Source organism: Thalassophryne amazonica, chromosome 21 (genome assembly GCF_902500255.1).
Source record: "Thalassophryne amazonica chromosome 21, fThaAma1.1, whole genome shotgun sequence".
Classification (NCBI taxonomy): domain Eukaryota; kingdom Metazoa; phylum Chordata; class Actinopteri; order Batrachoidiformes; family Batrachoididae; genus Thalassophryne; species Thalassophryne amazonica.
The window spans coordinates 2,685,847-2,704,363 of record NC_047123.1 but is presented as its reverse complement, the minus strand read 5'-3'; the positions used below and the strand labels follow the sequence as shown (position 1 = coordinate 2,704,363).

General features: G+C 42.8%; 1 protein-coding gene across 1 annotated transcript in view; it reads left to right on the top strand.

The window, feature by feature from the left end:
* LOC117503536 (centromere-associated protein E-like) overlaps positions 1–18,517 on the top strand; it is a 34,414-nt gene that overhangs the window by 12,283 nt on the left and 3,614 nt on the right. The window contains 30 exon segments of the mRNA XM_034162797.1: positions 42–219; positions 304–428; positions 1,752–2,045; positions 2,133–2,273; positions 2,970–3,101; positions 3,205–3,336; positions 3,440–3,661; positions 3,748–3,819; positions 3,991–4,107; positions 4,198–4,419; positions 4,515–4,580; positions 4,663–4,746; positions 4,824–4,940; positions 7,497–7,664; positions 7,801–7,884; positions 9,068–9,184; positions 9,280–9,495; positions 9,616–10,221; positions 13,094–13,312; positions 14,075–14,149; positions 14,246–14,323; positions 14,418–14,606; positions 14,702–14,911; positions 15,031–15,243; positions 16,598–16,801; positions 16,895–17,071; positions 17,542–17,602; positions 17,605–17,671; positions 17,753–17,850; positions 18,326–18,461. Of these exon segments, the coding sequence (XP_034018688.1) occupies positions 42–219; positions 304–428; positions 1,752–2,045; positions 2,133–2,273; positions 2,970–3,101; positions 3,205–3,336; positions 3,440–3,661; positions 3,748–3,819; positions 3,991–4,107; positions 4,198–4,419; positions 4,515–4,580; positions 4,663–4,746; positions 4,824–4,940; positions 7,497–7,664; positions 7,801–7,884; positions 9,068–9,184; positions 9,280–9,495; positions 9,616–10,221; positions 13,094–13,312; positions 14,075–14,149; positions 14,246–14,323; positions 14,418–14,606; positions 14,702–14,911; positions 15,031–15,243; positions 16,598–16,801; positions 16,895–17,071; positions 17,542–17,602; positions 17,605–17,671; positions 17,753–17,850; positions 18,326–18,461 (4,820 nt within the window).

The following is an 18,517-nucleotide window of genomic DNA, read 5'->3' as shown; positions in this document are numbered from 1 at the left end:
AAAGGTTTCTGTAACATTTGTTGCCATGACGTCATGCTCAGGTGTCCCTCACTGCGAGTCACGAGAAGATCGAGGTGGAGATGAAGACTCTGCGCTCTCAGCTTGAAGCTGAGAAAACCCGATACAGAAAGATGCAGAGTGACCTCCAGAGGGAGCTGAACTTGGTTTTTGAGGAGAACACCAAACTCACCACTCTCCTGGATGGAAAAGTCCCAAAAAGTAAGTCTGGATTCTCCAACAGCAACTTCACCTGGATGCTGTTGAGAAGTTAAACTGTGGTGTCATTTTGAGGTCTGTTTCCAGATCTGCTGGACAGAGTTGAACTTGAGAGAACCGTGTTAGACCTGAAGAAGGAACTGGCTTCTGCTTGTGAGGCACATGACTCCTTCAGAGCTCAACTGGAGGAGCTGGCTTCACTTCCAGACAAGGTGAAACGCCTTCATTACACACAATGTTGGGTTTAAAATGCGCACCAGACGGTGTGTGTGGCATGCTCGTTATACCAGACCACAGTGTGCGTGATGTTGCGAGACGATCTGGTTTTGAAGTTCAGGGGAGACCAGACTGGATATTGTTGGAGTAGAGTCTGCTGTTCACATGATCCTCAGCAGCTTTTATCTTAAGCTGATGACAGCAAACAAACAAATACAAGACCAACATGTAGATATCAGATTACAGATGTTACCAACACCTGATAACCACATTGGAAAGATTTATTCCAAACTATAAGAACTTTTTGTTTTTATAAGGTAAGTTTGGTGTCTCCTACTGGAGCTGTTTGTTGGCCTGTGACCTGATCCCAGATAAGTACTTGAAGATGGATGTATATGTAAATTCAGTAAGGTATATCTTATGTTATATTCCATTTCTAAGGTGGAACTATGCCAGTATACAAAGGTATATCTTAAAAGGAAGAGTAAAGTAGAGTAGAGCCACTTAGGAAGAACTTTGTAAAATACACCTCAGACATCTTATGTTCCCTTTTTAAACTTATTTATTTGTGGACCTCAGGCTACTACTACTTCTTTCTTCCTCCTTCTTTTTCAACTAGCAACATTCCCCAAACTTGACATCTGAATCGACACCCTGTCTAATCTGTTGGCAGGCTGGTTTTTAACGGTCACATGATGAGCAGCGTTTTGCTAACCAGGTGTCCTTGCAGCTGTATCTGTGTTGGACGGTTTGTTTCAGAATCACCTTTAATTTCAAGTGAGGTTTTAATTCTCGACAACTACTGTGTGCCAAGTATGCAGGACCTCATGTCCTCATGGTTATGTCTGTGGACACCTGCTCCGATTATTCGTGACATAAGTCAAGATGGAAGGAAAAGTAGTTCAGTACAACACTCTTATGAAAGGGAGGACAGATGGGTCTTTAGTCTGTTGGACTTTAATCCTTCTAGATTCTGCAACTACTGCATGTTTCCTTTAATTTATGCAATTTGAGAATCTGAGGATTGGAAACTGCATTTGCTGCACATGCTATGATTTAGTATGTGTCTTATATTGTCACTCAAATCAAAGAACCTGAACCTCATCTCATGCTGAGTGGTAACACACATACTGAGCAAACGAAACATGTTGGAATGTTTTAATTAAATAACTGCAGTGGTGTCTAAACATCTCCACTTGTGCAAAAGTAACAGTCAGTAAAACATTTTTACATGGCTTGATGTTGGTCTGGAACAAGTTGAAAAGCATGGTACTCTGACTATCTGCAGTCCGAGAGGCTGACTCTTCTTTATTTTCCAGGTTTGTGAGCTGACTGAGAAGCTGGGTGCTGTTGAAGCCCAACGTGACATCCTGTTATCAGCCCAAAGTCAAAGCCAGCAAGAAGCTCAGCAGCTCAGAGACTCCCTGCAGGTGTCACAGGACCAGTTCTGCATAATCCAGGCGGACCTTGTTGCTGCCGTGCAGAGAGAAGAGGAGCTGATGCAGCGACGTGTTGACACGACGGCACAGCTGGAGCTGCTTCGTTCAGACCTGCAGCTCGCTGCTTCTGAGAAGAGTCAACTACTGGCTTCCATCAAACAAACGGGCCTGAAAGTAAGGGGTAGATGGTTTCTGGTCTGGTTTATTAGAGAGCTGCTGACCTGTTGAAGTCATAAATGGTTTGTTGTCGTTTGGTTTCAGCTGGAGCAGAGTGAACTTCAAAGATCGTCGCTGGAGGAGAAGGCGACTGTCCTGCAGCAGCTTGTGAAGGATCTGGAGGAGAAGCTCGCCAACAGTGAACTTTCAAGAACCACACAGGAGACTGAGGAACTGCAGGGACAGGTGAAAGGGACACCACTTTGAGCTCCTCAGTCTTTTGCTGACCACTGTGTTGACTAGAAGTATCTCGTTAGGAGGGTACAAGAAACTGATGTGGAAATGATCAGTTACCAATTTTATGCTAAAAATCACACAAACCTTTTTATATGAAGTCTGTAACTGTCAGAATAAAGGCACAGGTTTTGTCAGACACAAATAAGGTGTTTATCCAAGATATTGACTCTTCAAAGGTGCTTTGCATAATACTTTTTTTTTTTTTTAACATGAAATGCATGAAGAAAAGACAAATTACATTCAGAGGCTTAAAAAAATGTCACCAAAAATGTGGTTTGACAAGAGTCCACAAACATCACCGTATAGACCTATTAAGACTTCATGCTGTTTGTTCTCAATGCACACAAGGGCTGAGGGGGAGAGATTTGTTTACATCCTGGTGCAAATACAAAAATAACAGAAAAATCATTCACAGCACTTTTTAAGTCCTTTACTCCTGTTAGGATTGACTTTTTAGCCTCTTTCACTGCTTCAAACATTCAGTTATATACTACAAGCTGTCTTTCCAAATGTGTATTAGTATTTTTAGCATAATTTTCCCGTTCTGTCTCTTGACAGATTTGTGGACAGTGTGTTAAATTCAGTTGACATTTTCTATGTTGTACAAACTTATTCATGTAACTACAAATGTTTGTGGGGAACCAGCTGAGCAGAGAGCTTCAGGCAGGTGACGTTCAGAGTCCTGTAGAGGAGGTGGAATTCCTGAAGACCACAGTTTCTGCTCTGACAGCAGAGAGAGACCAGCTGAAGATGGACCTGCAGGAAAATGTGGAGATGGTCAGTTGACACCATGTGGTCGGACTGAATATTAAAATGTTTGTCACTCTGAGACTCTCCTTCAACCCTTTTCCCGATGTTATCACTTCTTTACATCTCAAAGATGATTGAGAATCAGGAGGAGCTCAGGACAGCTTTGGAGAAGAACCAAAAGCAGAAGGAACATATTAAATATCTGGAAGCGGCAAAAATGACAGACGAGAACTATGCACAGCTGGAGGAGCTGCAACATCAGGTCCCTCCAGATGAGCTGATTACATTTGTCCTTAAAGGTCACATACATGTAAAACTCATCTGTTTTAAAATGTGCTGATGTGGAAATGTTCACAATTCAACAGCTGAGGGGTCTGAGTGAGGATCTGGAGCTTGTGCGAGCGGAGAGAGACGGTCTGCTGTCTGAGAGGACGTCCGGCGGTCCCGCTGACCGAGGAGACATGGACGAGCTGCTCGCCAAAGTGGCGTCTCTCAGCGAGGAGAGAGACGAGCTGCAGGGGGCGCTGGAGGCACTGAGAGAGCAGAAGAACCAGCTCAAAGCAGAGCTGGAGGACAAGATGGAAATGGTGAAGACATTTCTCTTAAACCTTGATGATTCAGTCTGTTCAGAAAGAAAAACAAGAACAAACTTTTTTTTTTTTTTCTTTGTCAGGTTGTCCAGGCTGGATGTAACCAGCATGAACTACAAGAACACCAAACAAAAGAACTACAGCTTCAGCAAGAGGTCAGAGGAATAACCTTCATGTTCTGCAGCTGTGGTGTTTTTGCACTTTTTTTAATACCACCATCACACTAGAGCACAAATGCTGTACGAATGAGGATTCGAGCTGCATTCGAACTCCTCGTACAGCTTTCTTACAACACATTTTAATGGGTTCTTTTCTCCAATTTCTAGGTGGCTGAAACTCAAGACCTTCTTGAATCCCTTGAAGAAGAACTTCTAGAGCAGAAGCAAAAGCTGTCTCATATGGAAAAACTTAGTCAGCAGAAGGAATCTGATTTGGAGCAACATGTAAGTTCCAGAATTTAAAGTGAAGAATTAAACTTTGAAACGGATTCTGTGTTCTAACTCCTTGTCATGAAACTCCTCCCACTGTGACAGCTGAGGAGTCTGACTGAGCATCTGGAACGTGTGCGAGCGGAGAGAGACGGTCTGCTGTCTGAGAGGACGTCCGGCGGTCCCGCAGACCGAGGAGATGTGGACGAGCTGCTCGCCAAAGTGGCGTCTCTCGGCGAGGAGCGAGATGAGCTGCAGGGGGTGCTGGAGGCACTGAGAGAGCAGAAGAACCAGCTCAAAGCAGAGCTGGAGGAAAAGATGGAAATGGTGAAGACATTTCTCCTCCACATCAATGATTCAGTGTTTGTTCAGAAAGAAAAACTGAAGAATAAACATGATTTTTTTTTTTTCTTCTTTTTCAGGTTGTCCAGGCTGGATGTAACCAGCATGAACTACAAGAACACCAAACAAAAGAGCTGCAGCAAGAGGTCAGAGGAATAACCTTCATGTTCTGCAGCTCTGTGGAGCATTTTTGGTGTTTTGAGTTTCTAATCTCATTTCTCTTTGCAGCTTGAGCAGCTTCATGAAACTCTGCAAGTTGTGAACGAGCAGAAGGATCAGTTAGAGGGAGAACTTCAGCGCCGTGTGCAGACGGTGACCAGAACTCTCTTAGTTAACCTAAAGTCCATCACTGCAGGTTTAACGGGTTTGGTTTTTTTGTCCCTTTCTAGGTTGCAGAGAGTCGAGAGCTGCTTCGTTCCCTTCAAGAAGAACTCCAAGAGCAGACACAAAGAAACTTGAAGCTGGAAAGAACCAGTCACCAGAGTCGAGATCAGCTGGAAGTGCAGGTTTGTATGTGAACAGCTGAGTTATGGTTGTTGTTTAGTTCAGCTCTTGTTTTGAATAGTCATAGATTGTATTTACTGTTGCTGATGTTGTCAAGCAACGACAACAGTTTCCTTCTTCAGCAGTTGGTCATTTCTGATGTTTGTGTTTGAGTTCGTCTCTGGCAAACCTGTTTAGGGGTGTTGAGGCCTTCCCCAGGGGCTGCAAAGACTTGCAGGAGTTTCCTACTGAATCATGGCATACGCCAAAACTCAGAAACTGCCAAACACAAAAAAAAATTCAGGTGTATCAAAATGTTTATACGCATGGATCCAAGCACGTTCTGTTTGTACATTCCGCTGAATGTGGAATTGAGCGCACGTGCAGAAATACCAAACACTTCCCTGGCCACGCCCCATTTAAATATGCAAATGTATTTAAACAGGCTGTGGGGATTCCCCTCCCTGTCAGGAATAATGACGGTAAGGCCAGACTTTTTTATTTTATGGTTTACGGACCTGTCGACACGATTTTTTTTTGGCATTTTAAAATAAATTTAAATTCCAATTTTAGTCCACCCCCGCCGACACTAAATGCTCCGTCATAACCAGTGATAAATGAAAAATAAATTCTGTTTGCCATTTCACACTTTAGGGCCTTTCACACCGGATGCAAAGCATTATTTTCAATGAGACGCGTTGCTTTTTAGAGGCGTTAAAAGCCGAGCTAAAGCGACGCTTCTGACGGGAGCGGCCATTGCTGCTTGTCGGCAAGCTGACACTGTCAAACTTCAACCCAACTTTTGCCGCTCTGAGTTGTGATGTAGCTTTGTGCTGTCCAATAGGAACGGCGTGTCGGACCAAAACATGGAAGACTAATGGCAGAAACCACTGATCTGTACAAAACAGATCAGTGCAGAAACCACTGATCTCTACAAAACAGAAATGTGTCACTGGACTGCTCATTTATAGAGCAGTTTTCTGAAGAAAAATCCTTGCAAATGTTTTTTTAACCTCAAAACTTCTGATTACGGTTTAAAAAAAAAAAAAGTTTAGAACGTAATTAAAATAGCTAAATAAATAAAAGGTTCTTTAGAAACCTTTCTTCATCTGTAAATTAAAACCACATGTAACCTTGGAGATTTATTTTTAGACAAATAAAATAACATGGAAATTTATACTTTTTAAGTTTGGTAGATTATTCATGTCTCATTTCAACCAGAAAAGCAGACACTGTAAATACAAATGTTTATTATAAATGTAATTTAAAACCACCTGTAACCTTGGAGATTTATTTTTAGACAAATAAATAATAGACAAATACAAATGCTTATTAGAAATGCAACAGGAGATAATTTAAGAATGACTGCAGTGTGATTGTAAAGTAGGATTTCTGTGACATAAACCTCATGATTTTTTTTTTTAATTGAGTCATTTCAACTTGTAATTTCATCAAAATTTGTGATTGCCTTTAATGTTGTGATCAGGACAGAATAATTTCTAAAATATGAAGTTGACGAGTGATTGTGAATGTTTTAAAATTATCCACAATAAGTAGAGAGCTTCTACCTCTGCAAATGTCTTTTGACTTTGATTTCATGGACATTTTTAATGATCCATTCATTTATTGTTAAAACATAAAGTGAAACGGCTTAAAAAAATAGTTGCTGTTTAAAGAGCCTTTTATTTAGAAGCAGGTGATGTTATGCTGGAGTCTCTGGACCAGATGAAGGTCTCTTCTTCAGCTTTAACCTCTGTTATTGTTGTTGAAGACACTTTTCCCCTATTTTGAGGAATTTTGAATGTGTGAAATACCTGTGTACAAACACTAAATAATCAAACACCAATTGACCAAATAATACAAAATGTCTGGCCTAAGAAATGGAATGTAAGAGTGTGAGCTACAGATGAAGTAACAAATGGAGATATGTAGGGATATTTTATTTGATACCCTTCAACCAGAGTAAACATGGTGCGTAAGCAGCGCGCGCACACTGAAGTTAAGAGAATGAGGTGTCCATGACGGTGTGACATCACAACTGTACACACATCACATGTTTATTGACAAATCCTGACCACAGGGAGGCGACTGGGGGCTTGTTCAGAAGCTCTAGTTTCACCATAAAGAATGAAATAAATACACACATTAAACAACAAAATGGGGGGGGGGGGAATCAGTGTAATTTCAATCATAAGAATCCCTCCAGAATCCCCCTCGTTGTGAGTTCTTAGCTACAGGGCTGAGATTTTAATTGGTGTCAAATGAGTTAAACGCTGTGCCCTTAAAATGTGTTTATCCTGAACTATTTAAATATGTGCAGGTTGAAGTCTATCTCTATGACGCTCCGTTAGAAAACAGCAGCAGCGGTTAGTGAGTGAAGTAGAATCTGTTCAGCAGGAGAACAATTTGCTTTAACTGTCCTTTACCTTAGCCTTTGGGAAACCATCACAAAAGGGTTTCTAGAAAAATGTCAATGGTGCACAGATTGATTTGACCATGAAAACATTTCAGTCTGGATTTTTTTTTTTTTTTTTTTTTTTTTTTTTTTTTTTTTTTAATAATCCACTCAATGTGTGTAGATTAAATCTTTAAGAGAGGAGCTTGAAAGTGTGCGAGCAGAAAGAGCTGCTCTGCTGTTTGAGAAGACAACCAGCCTTCAGACATCCGGACGAGGTGAGGAGGAGCTGGAAGTTCTGAGACAGGAGGAGCTCCAGCTCGGAGCCCAGCTGGAGGACAGGGTGGAACAGGTGAGGTGATCCTCTGTGCGTACGTGCCTCACTGGCTCTGATGGAAGAACGTGTGGTCACGCACGTTTCATTTGTGTGCTCACACAGTCTACTGCAAAAACAAAGTATTTGACAGTTTTCTTGGGTTGTGGCTCAGGTCCAGCAGCTTGAGCAACACCTGAACAGGTCAAAGGAGGAGGTGAACCAGCTCAGGAAGGCCCTCCAGGAGAAAATAGAACTGGTGAGTTATTTCCCAAAGTCTGGCCCACTGGAGCTTGAACACGGCTCCATTCAGCATCACGCAGGGAAAGTACCGGTAATCAAATTGGAACCTTATTTTAAAATATAGATTATGACAGTGAAGAAAAACAGCTCAAGAATTCCTGTTCCTCACCTGGAATAATCAATAATTTATTTTTTTTTTTTGCAATTAAGCTCCTGATTGCTTAGGGTTGTTTTATTTTCCTTGATGGCTCACTGACAAACTGGAGCTGTTTAGATAGATAAACTTTATTGATCTCACAGAGGAGAAATTCACGTTACGTCAGCTCTTAAGAAAACACACAAGGTGGGTGCAAGTAGAGGAAAATGTTCATCAAACATTGTGCGCAAGGATAAGCAATAATAATACTTGTAACAGTACAAGACACAAGAAATGAGGTAGAAATTATATATATATATATATATATATATATATATATATCTCATTGGGGCTGTTTTTGTTTCATTGGCGGAGGTTTTCTCCCATTTTTGTTTAACAGCCTGGAGCCCACAAAACTGGAAAATTGGAAAAATCCCTGTCCTTAACACTGACTTTTCAAAAATTCATAACTCTCAAAGAAGCTCAAATTTCTTTCATATTTCAGTGTGTTATGTAGGATGGTATCATTTATCAACAGACAGTTTGATCTGATCTAGATTGCGGATTTTGTGGCCATTTAAATTTAACATTGAAAACCCCATTTAATGTATATTTTACATTATATCTTAATCAAACGTGCCTCAATCACTGTCATTTGTGACAATGAGCTGCAAACTGACACTCTCAATGAACAGACTTTAAGCCACTTCTGATCTAGATTGCGGGTTTAGTGGATTTTTAATATTGAAAAGCCCTTTTGATTGAGATATATAGTATATTTTCTTATGAGAAGTCCCTTCAAACAGGACTTTGACCTTGAAAATTTTTTCCAAGTTAAAAATTTGTGGAATTATAAACTAGTGTTGGTGGAAGTTTGCACTCTGAGTGTGGTGCGCTAGTTTTTGTTCCTCTGCTGCCTCAGATGATTGGGAACCAGGAGAAGCTGGTTTGTGAACATGGTGAGAGAATGAACGTCAGTTTTAGCAGTTTCACTCCAAGCTGGTACAGGAATAAATCAACTGATATTTCATTACTTAACGTTGGTCTGGTTGTACATTTCAAGGTTTCCTCAACTCAAGACTCTCTGAGAGCGGTTCAAGAAGAGCTGCGTGAAGAAAAGGAGGCACGCTGTTATTTGGAGAAGCTGAGCAAAGAGAAGGAATGTTCTTTTGATGAACAGGTTAATGTCCTGAAGCGGCCTTCAGTGTCTCTTATGAACTTTCTTTGGTCAGTGGAATGAACCTTCTTACTGCTCTACACCTCACCTGTTCACAGATGAAGAAACTAACCGAGAACCTGAGAAGTGCTGAAGCAGAGAGAGGCGGTCTTCTGTCTAAGACCATGCACTTACAGGAGTCATCAGAGGAGATCGAGAAGCTGCTGCTCAAAGTGACACACCTCAGCCAGGAGAAAGATACACTGGAGGGTGTGAGGCAGGAGAAGATGCAGCTCCACACCCAGCTGGAGGAGAAGGAAACGCTTCAGACTGAGGTTCGAGTTCAGGTCATTGACACGTTTGTGTCACACTTGGTGGTCGTGATGTTTAATGTATGCGCCACTTTTGATCACATAGCACATACAGTCAAAACTATGTCCAACATTTTGCATCAGCAGGTCGTGCAGTTGAAGAAGCTGCAGACTGTGACGGAGCAGAAGGTGGAGCTGGAGAAGCAGCTGCAGAAGGTGGAGCTGCAGACTGCCACGGAGCAGAAGGTGGAGCTGCAGACTGAGCTGCAGACTGCGACGGAGCAGAAGGTGGAGCTGCAGAAGGTGGAGCTGCAGACTGCGCTGCAGACTGTGATGGAGCAGAAAAAGGAGCTGCAGACTGCGACGGAGCAGAAGGTGGAGCTGGAGAAGGAGCTGCAGACTGCGACGGAGCAGAAGGTGGAGCTGGAGAAGGAGCTGCAGACTGCGACGGAGCAGAAGGTGGAGCTGGAGAAGGAGCTGCAGACTGCGACGGAGCAGAAGGTGGAGCTGGAGAAGGAGCTGCAGACTGCGACGGAGCAGAAGGTGGAGCTGGAGAAGGAGCTGCAGACTGCGACGGAGCAGAAGGTGGAGCTGGAGAAGGAGCTGCAGACTGCGACGGAGCAGAAGGTGGAGCTGGAGAAGGAGCTGCAGACTGCGACGGAGCAGAAGGTGGAGCTGGAGAAGGAGCTGCAGACTGCGACGGAGCAGAAGGTGGAGCTGGAGAAGGAGCTGCAGCACAACATGAATAAGGTGAGAGGATGAACATGTGCTGTCGGTCTGGTCCAGATTATAGGTTGAGTTAGCAGGTTTTTACAAATGATAGTTTGCACCATCTGTCATGTTACAGGGTAACATATCATCGAAGCCTATGGACATAGACCTTGTTTGACCTCTTACTGTGGAGACCAAACATTCAACACAGTTCTTTTAGCTAAACCAATATTTTGCATTCCTTTTTAATAAAATTGTACCAATTTTAACTACAGCTGTCACCCTGGATGGCCACCATACGTTTGTGTAGGTCATGGTCCACTGAGGCAGGACTGTATGTTTCTTTTACAACCCCTGGCAAAAATTATGGAATCACTGGCCTTGGAGGATGTTCATTCAGTTGTTTAATTTTGTAGAAAAAAAGCAGATCAGACATGACACAAAACTAAAGTCATTTCAAATGGCAATTTTCTGGCTTTAAGAAACACTAAGAAATCAAGATATAAAATTGTGGCAGTCAGTAACGGTTACTTTTTTAGACCAAGCAGAGGAAAAAAAATATGGAATCACTCAATTCTGAGGAAAAAATTATGGAATCATGAAAAACAAAAGAACGCTCCAACACATCGCTAGTATTTTGTTGCACCACCTCTGGCTTTTGTAACAGCTTGCAGTCTCTGAGGCATGGACTTAATGAGTGACAAACAGTACTCTTCATCAATCTGGCTCCAACTTTCTCTGATTGCTGTTGCCAGATCAGCTTTGCAGGTTGGAGCCTTGTCATGGACCATTTTCTTCAACTTCCACCAAAGATTTTCAATTGGATTAAGATCCGGACTATTTGCAGGCCATGACATTGACCCTATGTGTCTTTTTGCAAGGAATGTTTTCACAGTTTTTGCTCTATGGCAAGATGCATTATCTTGAAAAATGATTTCATCATCCCCAAACATCCTTTCAATTGATGGGATAAGAAAAGTGTCCAAAATATCAACAAACTTGTGCATTTATTGATGTAATCCCCCAAACTAAAACCTGCATCAAATCAGATCTGCTCGTTGACATTGACCCTATGCCATGACATTGATCCTATGTGTCTTTTTGCAAGGAACGTTTTCACAGTTTTTGCTCTATGGCAAGATGCATTATCATCTTGAAAAATGATTTCATCATCCCCAAACATCCTTTCAATTGTCCAAAATATCAATGTAAACTTTTATTGAAGCATTTATTGATGATGTAATGACAGCCATCACCCCAGTGCAGCCCCATATCAATGACTGTGGAAATTTACATGTTCTCTTCAGGCAGTCATCTTTATAAATCTCATTGGAACGGCACCAAACAAAAGTTCCGGCATCATCACCTTGTCCAATGCAGATTCGAGATTCATCACTGAATATGACTTTCATCCACAGTCCACGATTGCTTTTCTTTAGCCCATTGTAACCTTGTTTTTTTTCTGTTTAGGTGTTAATGATGGCTTTCGTTTAGCTTTTCTGTATGTAAATCCCATTTCCTTTAGGCGGTTTCTTACAGTTCGGTCACAGACATTGACTCCAGTTTCCTCCCATTCGTTCCTCATTTGTTTTGTTGTGCATTTTCGATTTTTGAGACATATTGCTTTAAGTTTTCTGTCTTGATGCTTTGATGTCTTCCTTGGTCTACCAGTATGTTTGCCTTTACAACCTTCCCATGTTTGTATTTGGTCCAGAGTTTAGACACAGCTGACTGTGAACAACCAACATCTTTTGCAACATTGTGTGATGATTTACCCTCTTTTAAGAGTTTGATAATCCTCTCCTTTGTTTCAATTGACATCTCTCATGTTGGAGCCATGATTCATGTCAGTCCACTTGGTGCAACAGCTCTCCAAGGTGTGATCACTCCTTTTTAGATGCAGACTAACGAGCAGATCTGATTTGATGCAGGTGTTAATTTTGGGGATGAAAATTTACAGAGTGATTCCATAATTTATTCCTCAGAATTGAGTGAGTCCATATTTTTCCCCTCTGCTTGGTCTAAAAAAGTAACTGTTACTGACTGCCACAATTTTTTTTTCTTGATTTCTTAGTGTTTCTTAAAGCCAGAAAGTTGCCATTTGAAATGACTTTAGTTTTGTGTCATGTCTGTGATCTGCTTTTTTTTCCTACAAAATTAAACAACTGAATGAACATCCTCCGAGGCCGGTGATTCCATAATTTTTGCCTGGGGTTGTAGTTCCCATTGAACTGTCTTTGGGCCTGTGGACTACATGAAAGTGATTAACTATGGCTTTTGTGGTTAGTATCTGATCAAACACACATGAAGGTTGTGACATAGATTTTGGTTAAAGGTGAAAATATACAAACAAAAATACAAATACACATATTAAGCAGAACAACTAAACTGGGGGGAGGATCAGGGTGAGAAAATGGTCATTTAAAAAAAAAAAAACCTCCAGAAGGCATCCCTAGACACCAAAAACTGTGCTGACAAAGGTCCACTTTCACAAAAAAAACAACAAAGTCAGGTCTGAGACTTGACACTTGACTGAGTGCTGAACTTCATTTCGTACCTTTTGTTACTGGGCACGTCCAGACTGCTCTGTCCAGTACATGAGAGGGGTTTTAATAGAAATGTATTGTGATGGGATGGAACGTTTTGTCCCATGTGAGTGAAAATCCGTTACACAAATTGGTAAGTGGTCTGCATTTATGTAGCACTTTTCCATCTGCATCAGCCCCTCAAAGCGCTTTACAATAATGCCTGTCACCCGATGTGAAGGTGCTGCCATGCAAGACACTCAGGGAGCAATAGGGGATTAAGGACCTTGCCCAAGGGCCCTTAGTTTAGATTTTTTTTTTTTTTTTTTTTTTTTTTTTTTTTTTATGGTGTAATTTTTCTAACTTTTCTGATCACTTGTGAACAGGCGATGACTTTAACTGAGAAGTTGAACATGACTGAAGCAGAAAGAGACGGTCTGTTTGAGAAGGTGACGAGTCTTCAGAAATCATCAGAGGAGAAGGAGGAGCTGCTCTCCAAAGTGAGGAGTCTGAGTGAGGCGCGAGAAGAGCTGCAAGAGGCCCTGAAGGCTCTGAGACAGGACAAGAAGCAACTCGGAGCGGAGCTGCATGACCGGATGGAACAGGTTTGTTTTCAGAATCAAATTCTAATCTCGCATACAAGGAATTTGATCTGGTGTCACTGGTGCATAAACAACAACAAAAAGCAAAGGGAGAAAAATACTTCTGTAAGAAGTGAAGGAGTCAACTGGACAAATGGGCAAAACTATGTTTACTGTCCAATAGATATATTGGAATGGGGCTGTGCAGGCCTGCAGATAAACAGCACAGGGATGATCAGTCTGTTATTTCTGGGAGTGGGGGGCAGGGTAAATGGGGGGGGATCTCCAGCATTATTATTTTCATGCTGCTGCTGTTGTTGTTAATAAAGGTTTATATGAGGTTTTCCCATGAATAAAAAAATACTGCAATAATAAGTATTAAATGGCTGATGGGGGGGAATTAAACTGACTCCTATTTTTGTGGTTGCGTTTCAAAAGCTGTGGGCCAGAAATCTGTTCATTTGCAGTAAATAACATCTAATATGTTGTCCATGGCATGTTTTTGTCAGTTTATTTTTGTCATTTAAATGTCTTTATGTTAAGTAACGGCACGCTGTGGTGTGCACGTCACTGAGTTTGTCTTTTGTTAAAAACTTCCCCAGGGAGACGGCATTAAAATGTGAATTCTGCTTACAGGAAAAACAAAAATCTGACGTATAGTCTGTGAAATACATTCTCAAAGTAGCTGTCAGTGTTCCAGTAAATGTTAAAAACTGATTCTTGATATTCTGAGGTCTGTGGGATTGGGAGCTTTTTTTTTAACGTGGATTGTGAACATTCCATCAGCTGCAGCAGCTTGAGGAGCAGCTGGAAACGTTGCAGCAGACTCGCACTAAAGATGAGGATGGAAAAACACAGCAGGTTTGTCTCCAGACTCCAGCTTCAGTGAAGCTTTAAGTCTGTCCTCACTGTGACGTTTGACTCTTCCACACCCCCCCACCCCCCTTACTTCCACAGTTACTCGCTGATACAAACAAAACCGCCGAGGAGCTAACAAGATCATCAGAGCTTGAAGATTCCACACTGCAGCTCCAGGTACCATCGTCAGTCGTTCTGCAGCACAGCATCATGGGAAACCTCAGCTAAAGACACTGTCATAACTGACACCTTTAAATGTGTTTGACTGCAGGACACCTTCCAGAGATACCAGGTGTTCATGGAGCTTTGCTCAAAGTACAACTCCACATCCATCAACAAGGCCTCAGGAGTCCAGGGTTCCAAAGACCAGGAGGACTGGGCCTCGCTTCCCAGACGCACCGTCAAGCTCTACGAGGCCGTGTGTGAAATCGAACCTCAGCAGTTTGTGGCAAATATTGCAGTAAATGGCAAAACTTTATATATTTATAGTGGTTTCATGGAAGTGTTTCATACTTTGATCTTAAGGATTTTTTTTTAAATAAAATCTGTTGTCAGGACAACTTGGTGGTTTGGACTCGAGGCTACAAGAGTCTGTTTGAGCAGCTGGTCAGCAACGACGTGGCTGTTTTTGAGGAGCAGCGGTTGCAGGACGTGCTGCTGTGCAGAGTCCAGGCTGCAGAATTCTATGTCAAAGACGAAGACCTCAGCCCGCTGTGGGCACGCAGGCTGGCAGCGCTGCTGGACAAGAGGCGTCTCTACCTTCAGGTCAGCGCTGCCGCTCAAAGGCGAGGAGCGGAGAAGAACAGATGTTTCCTCCATTCTGCTTGTCCTCGTCTGCAGTGTCTGTCTCACGGCTCTGATGTGCTTCATGATGTGTGTTGCAGAAAATGGAGAGTAATTTGGTGAAGCTCTGGTCGGTCATGGTGTCGGTTCCCAGCATGCTCTCTGCTGAGATCAGTGAGATGGAGCGATTTGACGAGCGGCTGCTTGCGGAGCGGACCAAACGCCCCGTGGACTGCAGTGAGCTGGACGCCATCCTGAGCTGTGAACTGAACCGTCGGACTGCATCGTCAACACGCATAAAGGCGTCTCTGCAGGTAGCGCTCACCCAGGAGTCGTCAGCCTACTGGGTTTCAAACTCGAAAACTACGACTGATTGAAGAAAAGCCGCGTTAACTGGCACCCTGATTCTGAAAGACTTAATTTAAAAGAATAATAAATAAACTGACTGCAGTAAGGAGACCAGTGAGGGAAGCCACCAAAACACCCAGACTGTATAAGGTTCTGTGGTTTTTAGGAACAAAGCACAGTGCAGCTTCTGTCTGCTGCATCACTGTTTAAACAGCTTCATGGTGGAACAGAAGAATTTTCTTAAAAATAAGATGTGAAGTTTCACCGACAGTTTGTCAGAAGGCACATTTGAAGCTGTAGCCGAGATTTGATCCATTCTATTCGAATAAACTCTGCTCCACGCTGCTGTGAGCACTATTTAATTGTTTAGAAACTTTATGCATTTTATAATTAAATGTAATAAGTTTTGTTTTCATTTATTTGTCAACATATTTTAAAATGTCTTTAAAATCAGGGCTGTCAGTTAATGTTGATCAAGATGATAAAGATTCATGCTTCACCAAAGTGACACAGTGAATCCATACTGCACCTTTATTCCAGATTAACATCACTGTGTTCACTGTAACGTGTGAATATACACAGAACAACTGACATGACAAAGATCAGAGTTGACATGTTCATGCTCCTCCGGAGCCACACGGAGCCCTCTGAGCTGCTGTGATCCACCTGAGCTCGTCTGCGTAACCTGACCTAACACCCCCCCACACACAGGAAATTCAAGGCAAATGAAAAAAAAGACAAAAATTGTAACTACACTTCAAGACGACGTACGTGGTCTGTGATTGAACTGCCAGATACAGAATTTCTGTAATCTCACTTTTCTGGTTTCACAATCAATGACTCATGGGATAGTGGGCCATTCTTTATGTAAAACATTGCTCCCCCTACTGTTCTGCCAGTGAATTGCATTGTGATGCCCACCGACCCCGACAGCTTTGAAAGGTTCACGACTGTCACAGCGATTACAGAGATATGGAGTAAGAAGCATGAAAACGTCTTGAGCCTGGTTAAAAGATCTTAGTTTTGCCACATTTAAAAGGTCTGCCGGTTGGCTCTTGGTCTCGGTTTGGGGGGGTGTCTGCTGGTTGGCTTTTGTCTGGTTGTAACACTGAACTCCCCCACCCTGAGATGTGTTGTTGTTCATCAGGCCTCGAGCAGGTTATCAGATCATGCCCACGCGTTGGTCTCTAATTTAGTTTGAGCTTGCTGCTGTTTTTCGTGTCCCTCAGGACGACCCTGACCTGCTCTGACACTTTGACCCTGGCTGACGTGAGGCAGGTTTCTTCCGTGACTCATGGTTTTATCGTCTGTCTGCTGCAGTCCATCAGTGAGGAGCAGAGCGTCCTGTGTCAGGAGGTGACACTGATGAAAACTCAGGCTGACGCTCGGCGGCAGGAGCAGAGGAGTAAGAACTGCACTCTGCTACAGAGCCTGGAGGGGGCGCCACTGAAGACTGAGGTCATCCTGCTGAAAGACACTCAGCAGCTTCTTCTCAAACTACAAGAGTCTGAGGAAAAAATGAAGGTACACGTGCCACCGTTCTCTTCATGTGCTGATTACTGCAGGTTATTAACTTTCAATCTGAGAAATCTGTTGGCAAATGTGTGTGTCTTTAAGATTCTGCAAGTCCAAAACAAGCAGCTGGAGGAGGCTCAGGTCAAAGCCCACAAAAGGATCTCCAACCACAAAGAGGCCACCCAGCTGCTCCAGACTGAGCTCCAGGACACCCGCGCACAAGTTGGCGAGAAAGAGAACGCGATCCAGTCCCTGAAGATCAAACTGCGCCAGTCTGAGGTTTGTTTGACGTCCCGCTGGCGCAGCATCAAATTTATGAAGAGAAACATCGTTTCATATCAAATGTCATGATGTGAGCACACGTGCACAGTATCGTGGGAATTTTTCAAAAATCACCTTTGAAGAATTTCATCTTGTTCGAGTTTGTTAGAAATCATTTACAAAAACTTTACTGAACGTTCAGGCCACAAAGTAGAAAACTGCAACAAAAGTCAGGAGTTTGTAAACCCTTCAGTCAGGTCTGGAGGTGTGCACGGAGCGCACCTGGATGGCAACCACCCGGGCAGACAGCCAGATCCTTCAATGTTGCCAAACTAAATCATCACTTTTACAGCCAGCAGGTGGCCTTCCGGGACATGGAGGGTTTGATTCCAACTCTGTTCCTTTTTTCTTTTCTTTTTTTCCTTCATCTTCACAGAACCAGCGAAACCTCAAAGGCTGATTGTGTGTTTGTAAAGGCTTGACTTCAGAGCAGTTTTCATGGATTTCCTCTTTTTGCAGAAAATGCATCACCTGATGCAGCTGAGCTGGAAACCTGCAGAATAAAGTGTTCCAGCTGGAATTAAAGTTAACTTCTGCATCCACCAAACACCAGGAGGAGTAAGAGTCAAAACTTCATTTGAGCCCTTCCTCAGACCTGTGAGTTCTGCAGAGATGTGAAGTCTGTTTCCTTTCTGTCAGGATGGAGAAGATGAATGTGATCCTCAGGAACAAGGAGGAGGCTGTGAGGAAGCTGAAGGAGACTCTGAGGAAGTCCCAGCAGCAGGAAGAGGAGTCGTGTAAGTCTGCACGCAGAAACGACGACCTCATGACCTCCTTGTGTCTGAGAGCTTCAGTGAAGCTAAACAAATGGCAAACAATCCTCATGAAGCATTGAGCTTCTCGAGCTGTTTGAGGTTTTACATTCTCTGCAGGATGTTAGAGATTACAGTCTGACATGAAGGAAATGGAGCAAGATCCAGTAGAGATCTGCACAGCTGTTTTTTGTTTTGGTGCCTTTTACATAGAATAGAAACTTTGACATTGCACATATACAACAGAACTTGTCCTCGGCGTTTAACCATCCTAATTACAGTTAGACACAATCCAACCACTAGGGCCAGTATGCATCCACAGTCCCGCGCCCGGGGACCAACTCCAGATGTAGAGGCGCTGCCTTGGTCAGGGGCAGAGAAAGGAGCAGACCCTCAAACATTTTTTTTTTTTTTTTTTTTTTAATAAATGTAGACTCTAACACAGATGTGTTGGAATCAGTCCTGCAGGGTAAAGACCTTCATGCCAGACTGACCGATCCAAAGGGTCTGATGATCAAGAACAGCGTTCTTCTGGCCAAAGACAAACTGGAAGAGGAAGTCAAGCAGCTTCAGCAGCGGATAACTGAGCTGGAAAGGTAGAGACGCGACCACGACGGACACTCAAACTGTTTCAGGTATAACGGGATTTATG